At 57.8% G+C, this 21,396-nt stretch overlaps 1 protein-coding gene across 1 annotated transcript in view; it reads right to left on the reverse strand.

Annotated features, from left to right (window-relative positions):
- ITM2B (integral membrane protein 2B) overlaps positions 1 to 14,397 on the reverse strand; it is a 39,643-nt gene extending 25,246 nt beyond the window's left edge. Inside the window, exon 1 of the mRNA XM_072150984.1 lies at positions 14,165 to 14,397. Coding sequence (XP_072007085.1) covers positions 14,165 to 14,257 — 93 coding nt within the window. The 5' untranslated portion in view covers positions 14,258 to 14,397. The remainder of the gene's footprint in view (positions 1 to 14,164) is intronic.
- Between the last annotated feature and the right edge of the window lie 6,999 nt (positions 14,398 to 21,396).

The following is a 21,396-nucleotide window of genomic DNA, read 5'->3' on the forward strand; positions in this document are numbered from 1 at the left end:
GTGTACAGTCCTACTACACCTGATCACTGGTCCCGTGTACAGTCCTACTACACCTGATCACTGGTCCTGTGTACAGTCCTACTACACCTGATCACTGGTCCTGTGTATAGTCCTACTACACCTGATCACTGGTCCTGTGTACAATCCTACTACACCTGATCACTGGTCCTGTGTATAGTCCTACTACACCTGATCACTGGTCCCGTGCACAGTCCTACTACACCTGATCACTGGTCCTGTGTACAGTCCTACTACACCTGATCACTGGTCCTGTGTACAGTCCTACCACACCTGATCACTGGTCCTGTGTACAGTCCTACTACACCTGATCACTGGTCCCGTGTACAGTCCTACTACACCTGATAACTGGTCCTGTGTACAATCCTACTACACCTGATCACTGGTCCTGTGCACAGTCCTACTACACCTGATCACTGGTCCTGTGTACAGTCCTACTACACCTGATCACTGGTCCCGTGTACAGTCCTACTACACCTGATCACTGGTCCTGTGCACAGTCCTACTACACCTGATCACTGGCCCTGTGCACAGTCCTACTACACCTGATCACTGGTCCTGTGTACAGTCCTACTACACCTGATCACTGGTCCCATGTACAGTCCTACTACACCTGATCACTGGTCCTGTGTACAGTCCTACTACACCTGATCACTGGTCCTGTGTACAGTCCTACTACACCTGATCACTGGTCCCGAGTACAGTCCTACTACACCTGATCACTGGTCCTGTGTACAGTCCTACTACACCTGATCACTGGTCCTGTGTACAATCCTACTACACCTGATCACTGGTCCTGTGTATAGTCCTACTACACCTGATCACTGGTCCTGTGTATAGTCCTACTACACCTGATCACTGGTCCTGTGTACAGTCCTACTACACCTGATCACTGGTCCTGTGTACAGTCCTACTACACCTGATCACTGGTCCTGTGTACAGTCCTACTACACCTCATCACTGGTCCTGTGTACAGTCCTACTACACCTGATCACTGGTCCTGTGTATAGTCCTACTACACCTGATCACTGGTCCTGTGTACAATTCTACTACACCTGATCACTGGTCCTGTGTACAGTCCTACTACACCTGATCACTGGTCCTGTGTACAGTCCTACTACACCTGATCACTGGTCCTGTGTACAGTCCTACTACACCTGATCACTGGTCCTGTGTACAATTCTACTACACCTGATCACTGGTCCTGTGTATAGTCCTACTACACCTGATCACTGGTCCTGTCTACAGTCCTACTACACATGTTACAGTCCTACTACACCTGATCACTGGTCCCGTGTACAGTCCTTCTACACCTGATCACTGGTCCCTTGTACAGTCCTTCTACACCTGATCACTGGTCCTGTGTACAGTCCTACTACACCTGATCACTTGTTTTGTGTACAGTCCTACTACACCTGATCACTGGTCCTGTGTACAGTCCTACTACATCTGATCACTGGTCCTGTGTACAGTCCTACTACACCTGATCACTGGTCCTGTGTACAGTCCTACTACACCTGATCACTGGTCCCGTGTACAGTCCTACTACACCTGATCACTGGTCCTGTGTACAGTCCTACTACACCTGATCACTGGTCCCGTGTACAGTCCTACTACACCTGATCACTGGTCCTGTGTACAGTCCTACTACACCTGATCACTGGTCCTGTGTACAGTCCTACTACACCTGATCACTGGTCCTGTGTACAGTCCTACTACACCTGATCACTGGTCCTGTGTACAGTCCTACTACACCTGATCACTGGTCCTGTGTACAGTCCTACTACACCTGATCACTGGTCCTGTGTACAGTCCTACTACACCTGATCACTGGTCCTGTGTACAGTCCTACTACACCTGATCACTGGTCCTGTGTACAGTCCTACTACACCTGATCACTGGTCCTGTGTACAGTCCTACTACATCTGATCACTGGTCCTGTGTACAGTCCTACTACATCGGATCACTGGTCCTGTGTACAGTCCTACTACACCTGATCACTGGTCCTGTGTACAGTCCTACTACACCTGATCACTGGTCCCGTGTACAGTCCTACTACACCTGATCACTGGTCCTGTGTACAGTCCTACTACACCTGATCACTGGTCCTGTGTACAGTCCTACTACACCTGATCACTGGTCCTGTGTACAGTCCTACTACACCTGATCACTGGTCCCTTGTACAGTCCTACTACACCTGATCACTGGTCCTGTGTACAGTCCTACTACACCTGATCACTGGTCCTGTGTACAGTCCTACTACACCTGATCACTGGTCCTGTGTACAGTCCTACTACACCTGATGACTGGTCCTGTGTACAATCCTACTACACCTGATCACTGGTCCTGTGTATAGTCCTACTACACCTGATCACTGGTCCCGTGCACAGTCCTACTACACCTGATCACTGGTCCTGTGTACAGTCCTACTACACCTGATCACTGGTCCTGTGTACAGTCCTACCACACCTGATCACTGGTCCTGTGTACAGTCCTACTACACCTGATCACTGGTCCCGTGTACAGTCCTACTACACCTGATAACTGGTCCTGTGTACAATCCTACTACACCTGATCACTGGTCCTGTGCACAGTCCTACTACACCTGATCACTGGTCCTGTGTACAGTCTACTACACCTGATCACTGGTCCCGTGTACAGTCCTACTACACCTGATCACTGGTCCTGTGCACAGTCCTACTACACCTGATCACTGGTCCTGTGCACAGTCCTACTACACCTGATCACTGGTCCTGTGTACAGTCCTACTACACCTGATCACTGGTCCCGTGTACAGTCCTACTACACCTGATCACTGGTCCTGTGTACAGTCCTACTACACCTGATCACTGGTCCTGTGTACAGTCCTACTACACCTGATCACTGGTCCCGTGTACAGTCCTACTACACCTGATCACTGGTCCCGTGTACAGTCCTACTACACCTGATCACTGGTCCTGTGTACAATCCTACTACACCTGATCACTGGTCCTGTGTATAGTCCTACTACACCTGATCACTGGTCCTGTGTATAGTCCTACTACACCTGATCACTGGTCCTGTGTACAGTCCTACTACACCTGATCACTGGTCCTGTGTACAGTCCTACTACACCTGATCACTGGTCCTGTGTACAGTCCTACTACACCTCATCACTGGTCCTGTGTACAGTCCTACTACACCTGATCACTGGTCCTGTGTATAGTCCTACTACACCTGATCACTGGTCCCGTGTACAGTCCAACTACATCTGATCACTGGTCCCGTGTACAGTCCTACTACACCTGATCACTTGTCCCGTGTACAGTCCTACTACACATGATCACTGGTCCTGTGTACAGTCCAACTACACATGATCACTGGTCCCGTGTACAGTCCTTCTACACCTGATCACTGGTCCTGTGTACAGTCCTACTACACCTGATCACTGGTCCTGTGTACAGTCCTACTACACCTGATCACTGGTCCTGTGTACAGTCCTACTACACCTGATCACTGGTCCTGTGTACAATCCTACTACACCTGATCACTGGTCCTGTGTACAGTCCTACTACACCTGATCACTGGTCCTGTGTACAGTCCTACTACACCTGATCACTGGTCCTGTGTACAATCCTACTACACCTGATCACTGGTCCTGTGTATCGTCCTACTACATCTGATCACTGGTCCTGTGTACAGTCCTACTACACCTGATCACTGGTCCCGTGTACAGTCCTACTACACCTGATCACTTGTCCTGTGTACAGTCCTACTACACCTGATCACTGGTCCTGTGTACAGTCCTACTACACCTGATCACTGGTCCTGTGTACAGTCCTACTACACCTGATCACTGGTCCTGTGTACAGTCCTACTACACCTGATCACTGGTCCTGTGCACAGTCCTACTACACCTGATCACTGGTCCTGTGTACAATCCAACTACACCTGATCACTGGTCCTGTGTACAGTCCTACTACACCTGATCACTGGTCCTGTGTACAGTCCTACTACACCTGATCACTTGTCCTGTGTACAGTCCTACTACACCTGATCACTGGTCCCGTGTACAGTCCTTCTACACCTGATCACTGGTCCCGTGTGCAGGTGTCATAGGACTGTACATGGGACCACTGATCAGTCATTAAGACAACAAGTTCTGTGTTGCGTTTTGGTTGTGTTTTCATTGCGTTTTGAACTGCATTACAGCAGCTGAGGAGGTGACTTGTGTAATTACATTACTGTTTACATTTGTTATATTTGTTTATATTAACGCAAATGTTAACAGTTATGTAATTAGACAAATCACCTCTCCTCAGCTGCATTTTAAAACGCAAGGAAAACGCAACCAAAGCGCAAATTGAGAACGCACCCTCAGGCTCAGGGTCACACTCAGGCTCAGGGTCACACTCAGGCTCAGGGTCACACTCAGGCTCAGGGTCACACTCAGGCTCACACTCAGGCTCAGGGTCACACTCAGGGTCACAGAGTCTGCAATCATTGAGCAAGTGACAGGGAACCTGTAGAGCAGCAGCCGTGACACATGACACAGATATGACGAGACAAGTGCAGACCGATCCCGGACTCGCCCCTTTCATCCACCTCAACTACAAGTCTGTAATTTATGAGGATGAAATGTTATACAAAACACAACTACAACCTGAGAAGCCAAAAAATGCTAATATATGCAAATATGTTTTCCAAGACGGGAAAAGGAAAGCAATGCGTCCAGAGCTACCCTGAAGGGAACCTGTCAGCAGGATTCTCATATCATTATACACAACACAAAGATGGATTTATCTAAGAATTCACATTAAACTTTTAGGGTTTTCCCACAAAGCAAGGGGGTCCATACTCTGCTGTAATCTGCGCCAGCTCCATAGAGATGAAGAGGGCAGCCCGGGAATGCACAGCCAGCTGCTCTGACCATCTCCGGTGGTGTTAGGAGGGGTGCACAGGGACCCTCCATGGCAGAGAGTGATTGGGGGTGTGGCTTAGGGGGATCGCCGCTACGCGTGCCGCTACGCGTGCCGTTATGCGTGCCGCCATTTTGTCCCTCTTTCCCTTTCACAAATGTTGGGAGGTATGCTCAACACTGCTCACCCTCACAACACTGCTCACCCTCACAACACTGCTCACCCTCAACACTGCTCACCCTCACATCACTGCTCACCCTCACAACATTGCTCACCCTCACAACACTGCTCACCCTCACAACACTGCTCACCCTCACAACACTGCTCACCCTCACAACACTGCTCACCCTCACAACACTGCTCACCCTCAACACTGCTCACCCTCACAACACTGCTCACCCTCACAACACTGCTCACCCTCACAACACTGCTCACCCTCACAACACTGCTCACCCTCACAACACTGCTCACCCTCACATCACTGCTCACCCTCACAACACTTCTCACCCTCACAACACTGCTCACCCTCACAACACTGCTCACCCTCACAACACTGCTCACCCTCGCCCCTCTCCAGAGCGATGCATAGCGCGTGGCGCTGTAATACGGGGTAATGATAAGACATGTCCTATCTGTTTCCCAGGAATGGCTCCATTGCCGGCCAATGGGAGACTTATATACAATGCAGAGGCAGAGATTCTTCCTGTCATTGTACACAACATGTTATCTATATGTTACTGCTGTGATATATATACAATATACATGTACAACATGAGCCGGAAAGGGTTAAACACCTCACCCACAATGCACCTCACACCACATTGTCATGGCCCGGCCTGAGGCAGTGAGGGGAGCAGTGACATGGCCCGGCCTGAGGCAGTGAGGGGAGCAGTGACATGGCTCGGCCTGAGGCAGTGAGGAGAGCAGTGACATGGCCCGGCCTGAGGCAGTGAGGAGAGCAGTGACATGGCTCGGCCTGAGGCAGTGAGGGGAGCAGTGACATGGCTCGGCCTGAGGCAGTGAGGGGAGCAGTGACATGGCTCGGCCTGAGGCAGTGAGGGGAGCAGTGACATGGCCCGGCCTGAGGTAGTGAGGGGAGCAGTGACATGGCCCGGCCTGAGGCAGTGAGGAGAGCAGTGACATGGCTCGGCCTGAGGCAGTGAGGGGAGCAGTGACATGGCTCGGGCTGAGGCAGTGAGGGGAGCAGTGACATGGCTCGGCCTGAGGCAGTGAGGGGAGCAGTGACATGGCCCGGCCTGAGGCAGTGAGGGGAGCAGTGACATGGCCCGGCCTGAGGCAGTGAGGAGAGCAGTGACATGGCCCGGCCTGAGGCAGTGAGGGGAGCAGTGACATGGCCCGGCCTGAGGCAGTGAGGGGAGCAGTGACATGGCTCGGCCTGAGGCAGTGAGGGGAGCAGTGACATGGCCCGGCCTGAGGCAGTGAGGAGAGCAGTGACATGGCCCGGCCTGAGGCAATGAGGAGAGCAGTGACATGGCCCGGCCTGAGGCAGTGAGGAGAGCAGTGACATGGCCCGTCCTGAGGCAGTGAGGAGAGCAGTGACATGGCTCGGCCTGAGGCAGTGAGGGGAGCAGTGACATGGCCCGGCCTGAGGCAGTGAGGGGAGCAGTGACATGGCCCGGCCTGAGGCAGTGAGGAGAGCAGTAACATGGCTCGGCCTGAGGCAGTGAGGAGACCAGTGACATGGCCCGGCCTGAGGCAGTGAGGAGAGCAGTGACATGGCTCGGCCTGAGGCAGTGAGGAGAGCAGTGACATGGCCCGTCCTGAGGCAGTGAGGAGAGCAGTGACATGGCCCGGCCTGAGGCAGTGAGGAGAGCAGTGACATGGCCGGGCCTGAGGCACTGAGGGGAGCAGTGACACGGCCCGGCCTGAGGCAGTGAGGAGAGCAGTGACATGGCCCGGCCTGAGGCAGTGAGGAGAGCAGTGACATGGCCCGGCCTGAGGTAGTGAGGAGAGCAGTGACATGGCCCAGCCTGAGGCAGTGAGGGGAGCAGTGACATGGCTCGGCCTGAGGCAGTGAGGAGAGCAGTGACATGGCTCGGCCTGAGGCAGTGAGGGGAGCAGTGACATGGCTCGGCCTGAGGCAGTGAGGAGAGCAGTGACATGGCTCGGCCTGAGGCAGTCAGGGGAGCAGTGACATGGCTTGGCCTGAGGCAGTGAGGGGAGCAGTGACATGGCCCAGCCTGAGGCAGTGAGGGGAGCAGTGACATGGCTTGGCCTGAGGCAGTGAGGAGAGCAGTGACATGGCACGGCCTGAGGCAGTGAGGAGAGCAGTGACATGGCTCGGTCTGAGGCAGTGAGGGGAGCAGTGACATGGCTCGGCCTGAGGCAGTGAGGGGAGCAGTGACATGGCCCGGCCTGAGGCAGTGAGAGGAGCAGTGACATGGCCCAGCCTGAGGCAGTGAGGAGAGCAGTGACATGGCCATGCCTGAGGCAGTGAGGGGAGCAGTGACATGGCCCGGCCTGAGGCAGTGAGGGGAGCAGTGACATGGCTCGGCCTGAGGCAGTGAGGGGAGCAGTGACATGGCTCCGCCTGAGGCAGTGAGGGGAGCAGTGACATGGCTCCGCCTGAGGCAGTGAGGGGAGCAGTGACATGGCTCGGCCTGAGGCAGTGAGGGGAGCAGTGACATGGCTCGGCCTGAGCCAGTGAGGAGAGCAGTGACATGGCCCGGCCTGAGGCAGTGAGGGGAGCAGTGACATGGCCCGGCCTGAGGCAGTGAGGAGAGCAGTGACATGGCTCGGCCTGAGGCAGTGAGGGGAGCAGTGACATGGCCAGGCCTGAGGCAGTGAGATGAGCAGTGACATGGCCCGGCCTGAGGCAGTGAGGGGAGCAGTGACATGGCCCGGCCTGAGGCAGTGAGGGGAGCAGTGACATGGCCAGGCCTGAGGCAGTGAGGGGAGCAGTGACATGGCACGGCCTGAGGTAGTGAGGAGAGCAGTGACATGGCGCGGCCTGAGGCAGTGAGGGGAGCAGTGACATGGCCAGGCCTGAGGCAGTGAGGAGAGCAGTGACATGGCTCGGCCTGAGGCAGTGAGGGGAGCAGTGACATGGCCCGGCCTGAGGCAGTGAGGGGAGCAGTGACATGGCTCGGCCTGAGGCAGTGAGGAGAGCAGTGACATGGCCCGGCCTGAGGCAGTGAGGGGAGCAGTGACATGGCCAGGCCTGAGGCAGTGAGGAGAGCAGTGACATGGCTCGGCCTGAGGCAGTGAGGGGAGCAGTGACATGGCCCGGCCTGAGGCAGTGAGGGGAGCAGTGACATGGCTCGGCCTGAGGCAGTGAGGGGAGCAGTGACATGGCCCGGCCTGAGGCAGTGAGGGGAGCAGTGACATGGCCCGGCCTGAGGCCGTGAGGCGAGCAGTGACATGGCCCGGCCTGAGGCAGTGAGGGGAGCAGTGACATGGCCCGGCCTGAGGCAGTGAGGGGAGCAGTGACATGGCCCGGCCTGAGGCAGTGAGGAGAGCAGTGACATGGCTCGGCCTGAGGCAGTGAGGGGAGCAGTGACATGGCCTGGCCTGAGGCAGTGAGGGGAGCAGTGACATGGCCTGGCCTGAGGCAGTGAGGGGAGCAGTGACATGGCCCGGCCTGAGGCAGTGAGGGGAGCAGTGACATGGCCCGGCCTGAGGCAGTGAGGGGAGCAGTGACATTGCCCGGCCTGAGGCAGTGAGGAGAGCAGTGACATGGCCCGGCCTGAGGCAGTGAGGGGAGCAGTGACATGGCCCGGCCTGAGGCAGTGAGGGGAGCAGTGACATGGCCCGGCCTGAGGCAGTGAGGGGAGCAGTGACATGGCTCGGCCTGAGGCAGTGAGGGGAGCAGTGACATTGCCCGGCCTGAGGCAGTGAGGAGAGCAGTGACATGGCCCGGCCTGAGGCAGTGAGGGGAGCAGTGACATGGCTCGGCCTGAGGCAGTGAGGGGAGCAGTGACATGGCTCGGCCTGAGGCAGTGAGGGGAGCAGTGACATGGCCCGGCCTGAGGCAGTGAGGGGAGCAGTGACATGGCCCGGCCTGAGGCAGTGAGGGGAGCAGTGACATGGCCCGGCCTGAGGCAGTGAGGAGAGCAGTGACATGGCCCGGCCTGAGGCAGTGAGGAGAGCAGTGACATGTTGCTTCTCTGCAGTAAAGAGTGGCCTGACAGTTACTGTCTACATTGCCTTTGAGTGTGAGTGTGAGCGGTGTGGTGCGTTCCCCCACCACTGTCTGTGTCGCACCTGAGGTAGAAAGCTCAAGCTCAGAGATGTTTGCAACGTGACAACATCTACCACTTGCTCTGCCCCTTCCTATCCCCTGGGGCAGCAGATAACATGATGTCTGCACTCCCACTCCGCATCTGAAAGTGAAAGGCTCTGCCCTTGTACCATGTGAGACTTGGGCCCAATTCAGACAGAAACACTCGTTAGAGGCTGCAGGAGGAGGGTACGTGATACGCACAGCCCTGGCTCCTGTCATCCATTTTCTCGAGCTTATCTCCCTGCTGCTATCTGATCAGTCACACGGAGCTGCCTCCATTTTATTCCCCTTTCTGTCTCCCTGCTGCCACAACAGTAGCCCCCACACTTGTATCAGTCTGACAGGAAGCCCCTCATAGCTATCCCCCATGCTGTAACTTGAGCTGTGTACAGAGCGCCGAGCAGAGATCAGGATGACGGAGCACAGAGCAGATTTTCAGTGACCTGCGTACACACAGAAGCTGCATGATCAGGTCCTCGTAATCACTTGTCCCTGTACAGCCCCGGCCATGACACAGCGGCCACCATCACCTGTCCCTGTACAGCCCCGGCCATGACAGAGCGGCCACCATCACCTGTCCCTGTACAGCCCCGGCCATGACCGAGCGGCCACCATCACCTGTCCCTGTACAGCCCCGGCCATGACAGAGCGGCCACCATCACCTGTCCCTGTACAGCCCCGGCCATGACAGAGCGGCCACCATCACCTCTCCCTGTACAGCCCCGGCCATGACAGAGCGGCCACCATCACCTGTCCCTGTACAGCCCCGGCCATGACAGAGCGCCCACCATCACCTGTCCTTGTATAGACCCGGCCATGACAGAGCGGCCACCATCACCTCTCCCTTCACAGCCCCGGCCATGACAGAGCAGCCACCATCACCTGTCCCTGTACAGCCTCAGCCATGACAGAGCGGCCACCATCACCTGTCCCTGTACAGCCCCGGCCATGACAGAGCGGCCACTATCACCTGTCCTTGTACAGCCCCGGCCATGACAGAGCGGCCACCATCACCTGTCCCTGTACAGCCCCGGCCATGACAGTGCGGCCACCATCACCTCTCCCTGTACAGCCCCGGCCATGACAGAGCGGCCACCATCACCTGTCCTTGTACAGCCTCGGCCATGACAGAGCGGCCACCATCACCTGTCCCTGTACAGCCCCGGCCATGACAGAGCGGCCACCATTACCTGTCCTTGTACAGCCCCGGCCATGACAGAGCGGCCACCACCACCTGTCCCTGTACAGCCCCGGCCATGACAGAGTGGCCACCATCACCTGTCCCTGTACAGCCCCGGCCATGACAAAGCGGCCACCATCACCTGTCCTTGTACAGCCCCGGCCATGACAGAGCGGCCACCATCACCTGTCCCTGTACAGCCCCGGCCATGACAGAGCGGCCACCATCACCTGTCCCTGTACAGCCCCGGCCATGACAGAGCGGCCACCATAACCTGTCCCTGTACAGCCCCGGCCATGACAGAGCGGCCACCATCACCTCTCCCTGTACAGCCCCGGCCATGACAGAGCGGCCACCGTCAACTGTCCCTGTACAGCCCCGGCCATGACAGAGCGGCCACCGTCACCTGTCCCTGTACAGCCCCGGCCATGACAGTGCGGCCACCATCACCTGTCCCTGTACAGCCCCGGCCATGACAGAGCGGCCACCATCACCTGTCCCTGTACAGCCCCGGCCATGACAGAACAGCCATCATCACCTGTCCCTGTACAGCCCGGGCCATGACAGAGCGCCCACCACCACCTGTCCCTGTACAGCCCCGGCCATGACAGAGCAGCCGCCATCACCTGTCCCTGAACAGCCCTGGCCATGACAGAACGGCCGCGATCACCAGTCCCTGTACAGCCCCGGCCATGGCAGAGCGGCCACCATCACCTGTCCCTGTACATCCCCGGCCATGACAGAGCGGCCACCACCACATGTCCCTGTACAGCCCCGGCCATGACAGAGCGGCCACCATCACCTGTCCCTGTACAGCCCCGGCCATGACAGAACAGCCATCATCACCTGTCCCTGTACAGCCCGGGCCATGACAGAGCGCCCACCACCACCTGTCCCTGTACAGCCCCGGCCATGACAGAGCAGCCACCATCACCTGTCCCTGAACAGCCCTGGCCATGACAGAACGGCCACGATCACCAGTCCCTGTACAGCCCCGGCCATGGCAGAGCGGCCACCATCACCTGTCCCTGTACATCCCCGGCCATGACAGAGCGGCCACCACCACATGTCCCTGTACAGCCCCGGCCATGACACAGCGGCCACCATCACCTGTCCCTGTACAGCCCCGGCCATGACAAAGCTGCCACCATCACCTGTCCTTGTACAGCCCCGGCCATGACAGAGCGGCCACCATCACCTGTCCCTGTACAGCCCCGGCCATGACAGAGCAGCCACCATCACCTGTCCCTGTACAGCCCCGGCCATGACAGAGCGGCCACCATCACCTGTCCCTGTACAGCCCCGGCCATGACAGAGCGGCCAGCCGTCACCTGTCCCTGTATAGCCCCGGCCATGACAGAGCGGCCACCATCACCTGTCCCTGTACAGCCCCGGCCATGACAGAGCGGCCACCGTCACCTGTCCCTGTACAGTCCCGGCCATGACAGAGCGGCCACCGTCACCTGTCCCTGTACAGTCCCGGCCATGACAGAGCGGCCACCGTCAACTGTCCCTGTACAGCCCTGGCCATGAAAGAACGGCCATCATCACCTGTCCCTGTACAGCCCGGGCCATAACAGAGCGGCCACCATCACCTGTCCCTGTACAGCCCCGGCCATGACAGAGCAGCCACCATCACCTGTCCCTGAACAGCCCTGGCCATGACAGAACGGCCACGATCACCAGTCCCTGTACAGCCCCGGCCATGGCAGAGCGGCCACCATCACCTGTCCCTGTACATCCCCGGCCATGACAGAGCGGCCACCATCACCTGTCCCTGTACAGCCCCGGCCATGACAGAGTGGCCACCATCACCTGTCCCTGTACAGTCCTGGTCATGACAGAGCGGCCACCATCACCTGTCCCTGTACAGCCCGGGCCATGACAGAGCGCCCACCACCACCTGTCCCTGTACAGCCCCGGCCATGGCAGAGTGGCCACCATCACCTGTTCCTGTACAGCCATGGCCATGACAGAGCAGCCACCATCACCTGTCCCTGTACAGTCCTGGCCATGACAGAACGGCCACCATTACCTGTCCCTGTACAGTCCCGACCATGACAGAGCGGCCACCATCACCTGTCCTTGTACAGTCCGGGCCATGACAGAACGGCCACCATCACTTGTCCCTGTACAGCCCCGGCCACGACAGAGTGGCCACCATCACCTGTCCCTGTACAGTCCTGGCCATGACAGAGCGGCCACCATCACCTGTCCCTGTACAGCCCGGGCCATGACAGAGCAGAGCGGTTACCATCACCTGTCCCTGTACAGTCCCGGCCATGACAAAGCAGCCACCATCACCTGTCCTTGTACAGCACCGGCCATGACAGAACGGCCACCATCACCTGTCCCTGTACAGCCCCGGCGATGACCGAGCGGCCACCATCACCTGTCCCTGTACAGCCCCGGCCATGACAGAGCGGCCACCATCACCTGTCCCTGTAGAGCCCTGGCCATGACAGAGCGGCCACCATCACCTGTCCCTGTATAGCCCCGGCCATGACAGAGCGGCCACCATCACCTGTCCCTGTACAGCCCCGGCCATGATAGAGCGGCCACCATCACCTGTCCCTGTATAGCCCCGGCCATGACAGAGCGGCCACCATCACCTGTCCCTGTACAGCCCCGACCATGATAGAGCGGCCACCATCACCTGTCCCTGTACAGCCCCGGCCATGACAGAGCGGCCACCATCACCTGTCCCTGTACAGTCCTGGCCATGACAGAATGGCCACCATCACCTGTCCTTGTAAAGCCCCGGCCATGACAGAGCGGCCACCACCACCTGTGCCTGTACAGCCCCGGCCATGACAGAACGGCCACCATCACCTGTCCCTGTACAGCCCCGGCCATAACAGAGCGCCCACCATCACCTGTCCCTGTACAGCCTTGGCCATGACAGAGCGGCCACGATCACCTGTCCCTGTACAGCCCCGGCTATGACAGAGCGGCCACCATCACCTGTCCCTGTACAGTCCTGGCCATGACAGAGCGGCCACCATCACCAGTCCCTGTACAGCCCGGGCCATGACAGAGCGGCCACCATCACCTGTCCCTGTACAGCCCCGGCCACGACAGAGTGGCCACCATCACCTGTCCCTGTACAGCCTTGGCCATGACAGAGTGGCCAACATCACCAGTCCCTGTACAGCCCGGGCCATGACAGAGCGGCCACCATCACCTGTCCCTGTACAGCCCTGGCCATGACAGAGCGGCCACCATCACCTGTCTCTGTGCAGCCCCGGCCATGACAGAGCGGCCACCATCACCTGTCCCTGTACAGCCCCGGCCATGACAGAGCAGCCACCATCACCTGTCCCTGTACAGCCCCGGCCATGACAGAGCGGCCACTATCACCTGTCCCTGTACAGCCCCGGCCATGACAGAGCGGCCACCACCACCTGTCCCTGTACAGCCCCGGCCATGACAGAGCGGCCACCATCACCTGTCCCTGTACAGTCCTGGCCATGACAGAATGGCCACCACCACCTGTCCCTGTACAGCCCCGGCCATGACAGAGCGGCCACCATCACCTGTCCCTGTACAGCCCCGGCCATGACAGAGCGGCCACCATCACCTGTCCCTGTACAGCCCCGGCCATGACAGAGCGGCCACCACCACCTGTCCCTGTACAGCCCCGGCCATGACAGAGCGGCCACCACCACCTGTCCCTGTACAGCCCCGGCCATGACAGAGCGGCCACTATCACCTGTCCCTGTACAGCCCCGGCCATGACAGAGCTGCCACCATCACCTGTCCCTGTGCAGCCCCGGCCATGACAGAGCTGCTCCTGTGCTGTGTTCAGGCCGCAGCGGCTCTCACCTTGTTCTCTGGGATGATCAGGACCTCGTTGTTCTCATCTTCTTTCTTGGAGTCTTTTTGCGCCAGTGACGAATTAAAGGCTAATTTCACCATGTTCTCTGGGGGCCGCAGCGGCAGAGGAGGCTGCAGGCTCCGGGACGGGTGACAGGCGGCCGGGTTTTCTCTTTGTTGTGAGCACAAGACTGCAAGTCTCCGAGGAGAGGAGAAATGTGGAGGAGGGAGGAAGCAGAGAGGAGGTGGAGGAGGAGAGGTTGGCCTCAGTGACGTAACACAACAATAAAACTGGGAAACAGCGCTGTCTACAGCCGGGAATCTGTCCCTTCTGGAATAGATACAGATTAGAGATGAGCGAGTATACTCGTCCGAGCTTGATGCTCGTTCGAGTATTAAGGTACTCGAAACGGCTCGTTGCTCGGACGAGTATTTCCCCTGCTCGAGATCGAGCATTTAATTAAAAAAACACAGTGAAGAACAATGAAGAATAGAATAAAAACAGTGACCACATTTAAGTGAAAAAGACAGTGAAGAACACAGTGAAGAATAGATTACAGATGTTCAGCACATCTGCTTACTTGTTGGAAGATACGCACGGAACGGCAGCAGGGAGACATCAAGCAGCAGGGAGACATCAAGCAGCACGGGGGAGACATCGGGCAGCGGGGAGACATCGGGCAGCGGGTAGACATCGGGCAGCGGGGAGACAGACATCGGGCAGCACGGGGGACACAGATATCGGGCAGCACGGAGGACACAGACATCGGGCAGCACGGGGGACACAGACATCGGGCAGCACGGGGGACACAGACATCGGGCAGCACGGGGGAGACAGACATCGGGCAGCACGGGGGAGACAGACATCGGGCAGCAGGGGGGAGACAGACATCGGGCAGCACGGGGGAGACAGACATCGGGCAGCACGGGGGAGACAGACATCGGGCAGCACGGGGGAGACAGACATCGGGCAGCACGGGGGAGACAGACATCGGGCAGCACGGGGGACACAGACATCGGGCTGCACGGGGGAGACAGACATCGGGCAGCACGGGGGAGACAGACATCGGGCAGCACGGGGGAGACAGACATCGGGCAGCACGGGGGAGACAGACATCGGGCAGCACGGGGGAGACAGACATCGGGCAGCAGGGGGGAGACAGACATCGGGCAGCACGGGGGAGACAGACATCGGGCAGCACGGGGGAGGCAGACATCGGGCAGCACGGGGAGACTTCAGTGGAAGAAGGGGAGCGATCCCGGGACATCACCCCGACAAGTAAGCAGATGTGCCGAACATCTGTAATCTATTCTTCACTGCGTTTTTCACTTAAATGATCCTGTGGTCACTGTTTTTATTCTATTCTTCACTGTTCTTCACATCTGATAACTTGTCGGGAGATAATATACGCACGGAACAGTGAAGAATAGATTGCAGATGTTTGCATACATCTGCTAACTTATCAGAAGACATTCTTTTTCAATTAAATAACACATTTTATTCCTGAGCCATGGTCCCTTTGAAAAATGCTCGGGTCTCCCATTGACTTCAATGGGGTTCGTTATTCGAGACGAGCACTCGAGCATCTGGAAAAGTTCGTCTCGAATAACGAGCACCCGAGCATTTTAGTGCTCGCTCATCTGTAATACTGATTTGTCTTTAATCCCACATCATGTCATTAGGTTTCCTAAAAGTCCAGCTTGATGCATAGTGAGCTGCCTTACAAGGTAGAGAAAAGAGGCAATGTTTTCTTTGTCTCATCCTGGAAAATGTATTTGCATATATCCAAGAATCCTAATGGAGCATCAATGGCTGTAAGGCTCCACAGGCCTGCAAGGCCGCCTTAAATGACAAAGTCTCTGTAAAGAGAACTCTTACTTTCCGACCCTACAAGAATAATAGCACAGCTATCCCAGCCTTCACACTCCTATCCCAGCCTCGACACAGCTATCTCAGCCTACACACTCCTATCCAAGCCTCGAAACAGCGATCCCAGCCTTCACACTTATGTACCAGCCTTGACACAGCTACCCCAGCCTTGACGCTCCTACCCCGGCCTGAACGCCTCTACCCCAGCCTCGGTAGCCTTAACACTCCTACCTCAGCCTCGATGCTCCAAACCCAGCCCCGACGCTCCTATCCCAGCCCCGACACTCCTATCCCAGCCCTGACACAGTTATCCAAACCCTAATTCCCAGAATCGCCTCTGCACAGCTATCACAGCCTCTGCACTGCCACCCCAACCTCGACACAGCTACCCCAGCCCCTGCACTGCTACCTCAGCCTCCACACAGCTGCCCCAGCCTTGACGCTCCTACCCCGGCCTCGACGCGCCTACCCCAGATTACCCAGCCTTGACGCTCCTACCTCACACCTTCACACTTCTATCCCAGACTCTGTACAGCTACCCCAGCCGCAACCCTCCTATCCCAGCCTCGACACTCCTATCCCAGCCCCAACGTTCCTATCCCAACCTTCACACTTCTATCCCAGCCTCAACACAGCTAGCCCCGCCTCGACACAGCTTTCCCATCCTCGACGCAGTTATCCCAGCCTTCGCACTTCTATCCCAGCATCGACACAGTTATCTTAGCCTTGTCACAGCTATCCCAGCCTTCACACACCTATGCACAGCTACCCCAGCCTCTGCAGAGCTACCCCAGCCCATGCACTGCTACCTCAGCCCCAACGCTACTATCCCAGGCCCGACGCTCCTATCCAAGCCCTGACACAGCTATTCAAACCCTAATTCCCAGAATAGCCTCTGCACATCTACCCCAGCCTCGACATAGCTATCCCAGCTTCGACACAGCTTCCCCAGCCTCCACACAGCTTCCCCAGCCTCCACACAGCTACCCCAGCCTCCACACAGCTACCCCAGCCTCCACACAGCTATCCCAGCCTTCACACTTCTATTCCAGCCTCTACACTGCTACCCCAGCCTCTGCACTTCTATCCCAGCCTCTGCACAGCTATCCCAGCCTCTGCACTTCTACCCCAGCCTCTGCACTGCTATCCCAGCCTCTGCACTTCTATCCCAGCCTCTGCACAGCTATCCCAGCCTCTGCACAGCTATCCCAGCCTCTGCACAGCTATCCCAGCCTCTGCACTTCTATCCCAGCCTCTGCACAGCTATCCCAGCCTCTGCACTTCTACCCCAGCCTCGACGCTCCTACCCCGGCCTCTACACTTCTATCCCAGCCTTTGCACAGCTACCCCAGCCTCTGCACTGCTACCCCAGCCTTTGCACTTCTACCCCAGCCTCAACGCTCCTACCCCGGCCTTAACGCGCCTACCCCAGCCTCCCCAGCCTCAACGCTCATATCCCAGCCCCAACGCTCCTATCCCAACCTTCACACTTCTATCCCAACCTCGACACAGCTATCCCTGCCTTCACACTGCTATCCCCTCCTTCGCACTTCTATCCCAGCATCGACACAGCTACCCCAGCCTCTGCACTGCTACCCCAGACTCTGCACTGCTACCCCAGCCTCCACACAGCTTCCCCAGCCTCAACAGAGCTATCCCAGCCTCCACACAGCTATCCCAGCCTTCACACTTCTATCCCAACCTCGACAGAGCTATCCCAGTGTCGACACAGCTATCCCAGCCTTGACACATCTATCCCAGCCTTGATACACCTATTCCAGCCTTGTCATAGCTATCCCAGCCTCGACACAGCTAGCCCGGCATTCAAAATTTTTTTTTACTAGCCTCTGCACAGCTATCCCAGCTTCGGCACTACTTACCCAGCCTCTGCACTGCTACCTCAGCCTCGACGCTCGTATCCCAGCCCCGACACCGCTATCCAAACCCTAATTCCCAGAATTGCCTCTGCACATCTACCCCAGCCTCCACACTGCTACCCCAGCCTCCACACTGCTACCCCAGCCTCTGCACAGCTATTCCAGCCTCGACATAGCTATCCCAGCTTCGACACAGCTACCACAGCCTGTACACTGCTACCCCAGTCTCCACACAGCTTCACCATCCTCCACAAAGCTTTCCCTGCCTCAACGCTCTTACCCCAGCCTCGACACAGCTACCCCTGTCTTCACACTTCTTTTCCGGACTCGACACAGCTACCCCAGCCTCTACACTGCTACCCCAGCCTCCACACAGCTTCCTCAGCCTCCACACAGATACCGCAGCCTCGGCGCCCCTACCCCAGCCTCGACGCGCCTATTCCAGCCTCGACGCTCCTATCCCAGCCTTGACACAGCTATCCCAGCCTTGACACACAGCTACCCCACGCCTCTACACAACTACCCCAGCTTCCACACAGCTACCCCAGCATCAACACAACTACCCCAGCCTCTACACTGCTACCCCAGCCACTACACTGCTACCCCAGCCTCTACACTGCTACCCCAGCTACTACACTGCTACCCCAGCCTCGACACAGCTACCCCAGCCTCGACACAGCTACCCCAGCCTCTGCACTGCTACCCCAGCCTCCACACAGCTACCCCAGGCTCAACGCTCCTACCCCGGCCTCAAAGTGCCTATCCCAGCCCGACGCTCTTATCCAAACCCTGACACAGCTATCCAAACCCTAATTCCCAGAATAGCCTCTGCAATCTACCCCATCCTTCACACAGCTACCCCAGCCTCAACGCTCCTACCCCGGCCTCAACGTGCCTATCCAAGCCCGACGCTCTTATCCAAACCAGGACACAGCTATCCAATCCCTAATTCCCAGAATAGCCTCAACACAGCTACCCCAGCCTCCACACAGCTACCCCAGCCTCAACACAGCTACCCCAGCCTCCACACTGCTACCCCAGCCTCCACACAGCTACCCCAGCCTCTACACTGCTATCCCAGCCTCCACACAGCTACCCCAGCCTCTACATTGCTACCCCAGCCTCTGCACTGCTACCCCAGCCTCTACACTGCTACCCCAGCCTCCACACAGCTACCCCAGCCTCTGCACTTCTACCACAGCCTCGACGCTCCTACCCCTGCCTTCACACTTCTTTTCCGGCCTCGACACAGCTACCCCAGCCTCTACACTGCTACCCCAGCCTATACACTGCTACCCCAGCCTCTACACTGCTACCCCAGCCTATACACTGCTACCCCAGCCTCTACACTGCTACCCCAGCCTCTACACTGCTACCCCAGCCTCCACACAGCTTCCTCAGCCTCCACACAGATACCGCAGCCTCGGCGCCCCTACCCCGGCCTCGACGCGCCTATTCCAGCCTCGCCGCTCCTATCCCAGCCTTGACACAGCTATCCCAGCCTTGACACAGCTACCCCACGCCTCTACACAACTACCCCAGCCTCCACACAGCTACCCCAGCCTCAACACAGCTACCCCAGCCTCTACACTGCTACCCAGCCACTACACTGCTACCCCAGCCTATACACTGCTACCCCAGCCTATACACTGCTACCCCAGCTACTACACTGCTACCCCAGCCTCGACTCAGCTACCCCAGCCTCTGCAATGCTACCCCAGCCTCCACACAGCTACCCCAGCCTCAACGCTCCTACCCCGGCCTCAACGTGCCTATCCCAGCCCGACGCTCTTATCCAAACCAGGACACAGCTATCCAAACCCTAATTCCCAGAATAGCCTCAACACAGCTACCCCAGCCTCCACACTGCTACCCCAGCCTCTGCACAGCTATTCCAGCCTCGACATAGCTATCCCAGCTTCGACACAGCTACCACAGCCTGTACACTGCTACCCCAGTCTCCACACAGCTTCACCATCCTCCACAAAGCTTTCCCTGCCTCAACGCTCTTACCCCAGCCTCGACACAGCTACCCCTGTCTTCACACTTCTTTTCCGGACTCGACACAGCTACCCCAGCCTCTACACTGCTACCCCAGCCTCCACACAGCTTCCTCAGCCTCCACACAGATACCGCAGCCTCGGCGCCCCTACCCCAGCCTCGACGCGCCTATTCCAGCCTCGACGCTCCTATCCCAGCCTTGACACAGCTATCCCAGCCTTGACACACAGCTACCCCACGCCTCTACACAACTACCCCAGCTTCCACACAGCTACCCCAGCATCAACACAACTACCCCAGCCTCTACACTGCTACCCCAGCCACTACACTGCTACCCCAGCCTCTACACTGCTACCCCAGCTACTACACTGCTACCCCAGCCTCGACACAGCTACCCCAGCCTCGACACAGCTACCCCAGCCTCTGCACTGCTACCCCAGCCTCCACACAGCTACCCCAGGCTCAACGCTCCTACCCCGGCCTCAAAGTGCCTATCCCAGCCCGACGCTCTTATCCAAACCCTGACACAGCTATCCAAACCCTAATTCCCAGAATAGCCTCTGCAATCTACCCCAGCCTTCACACAGCTACCCCAGCCTCAACGCTCCTACCCCGGCCTCAACGTGCCTATCCAAGCCCGACGCTCTTATCCAAACCAGGACACAGCTATCCAATCCCTAATTCCCAGAATAGCCTCAACACAGCTACCCCAGCCTCCACACAGCTACCCCAGCCTCAACACAGCTACCCCAGCCTCCACACTGCTACCCCAGCCTCCACACAGCTACCCCAGCCTCTACACTGCTATCCCAGCCTCCACACAGCTACCCCAGCCTCTACATTGCTACCCCAGCCTCTGCACTGCTACCCCAGCCTCTACACTGCTACCCCAGCCTCCACACAGCTACCCCAGCCTCTGCACTTCTACCACAGCCTCGACGCTCCTACCCCTGCCTTCACACTTCTTTTCCGGCCTCGACACAGCTACCCCAGCCTCTACACTGCTACCCCAGCCTCTACACTGCTACCCCAGCCTCCACACAGCTTCCTCAGCCTCCACACAGATACCGCAGCCTCGGCGCCCCTACCCCGGCCTCGACGCGCCTATTCCAGCCTCGCCGCTCCTATCCCAGCCTTGACACAGCTATCCCAGCCTTGACACAGCTACCCCACGCCTCTACACAACTACCCCAGCCTCCACACAGCTACCCCAGCCTCAACACAGCTACCCCAGCCTCTACACTGCTACCCAGCCACTACACTGCTACCCCAGCCTATACACTGCTACCCCAGCCTATACACTGCTACCCCAGCTACTACACTGCTACCCCAGCCTCGACTCAGCTACCCCAGCCTCTGCAATGCTACCCCAGCCTCCACACAGCTACCCCAGCCTCAACGCTCCTACCCCGGCCTCAACGTGCCTATCCCAGCCCGACGCTCTTATCCAAACCAGGACACAGCTATCCAAACCCTAATTCCCAGAATAGCCT

This window comes from Engystomops pustulosus, chromosome 5 (genome assembly GCF_040894005.1).
Source record: "Engystomops pustulosus chromosome 5, aEngPut4.maternal, whole genome shotgun sequence".
In the NCBI taxonomy this organism is placed as follows: domain Eukaryota; kingdom Metazoa; phylum Chordata; class Amphibia; order Anura; family Leptodactylidae; genus Engystomops; species Engystomops pustulosus.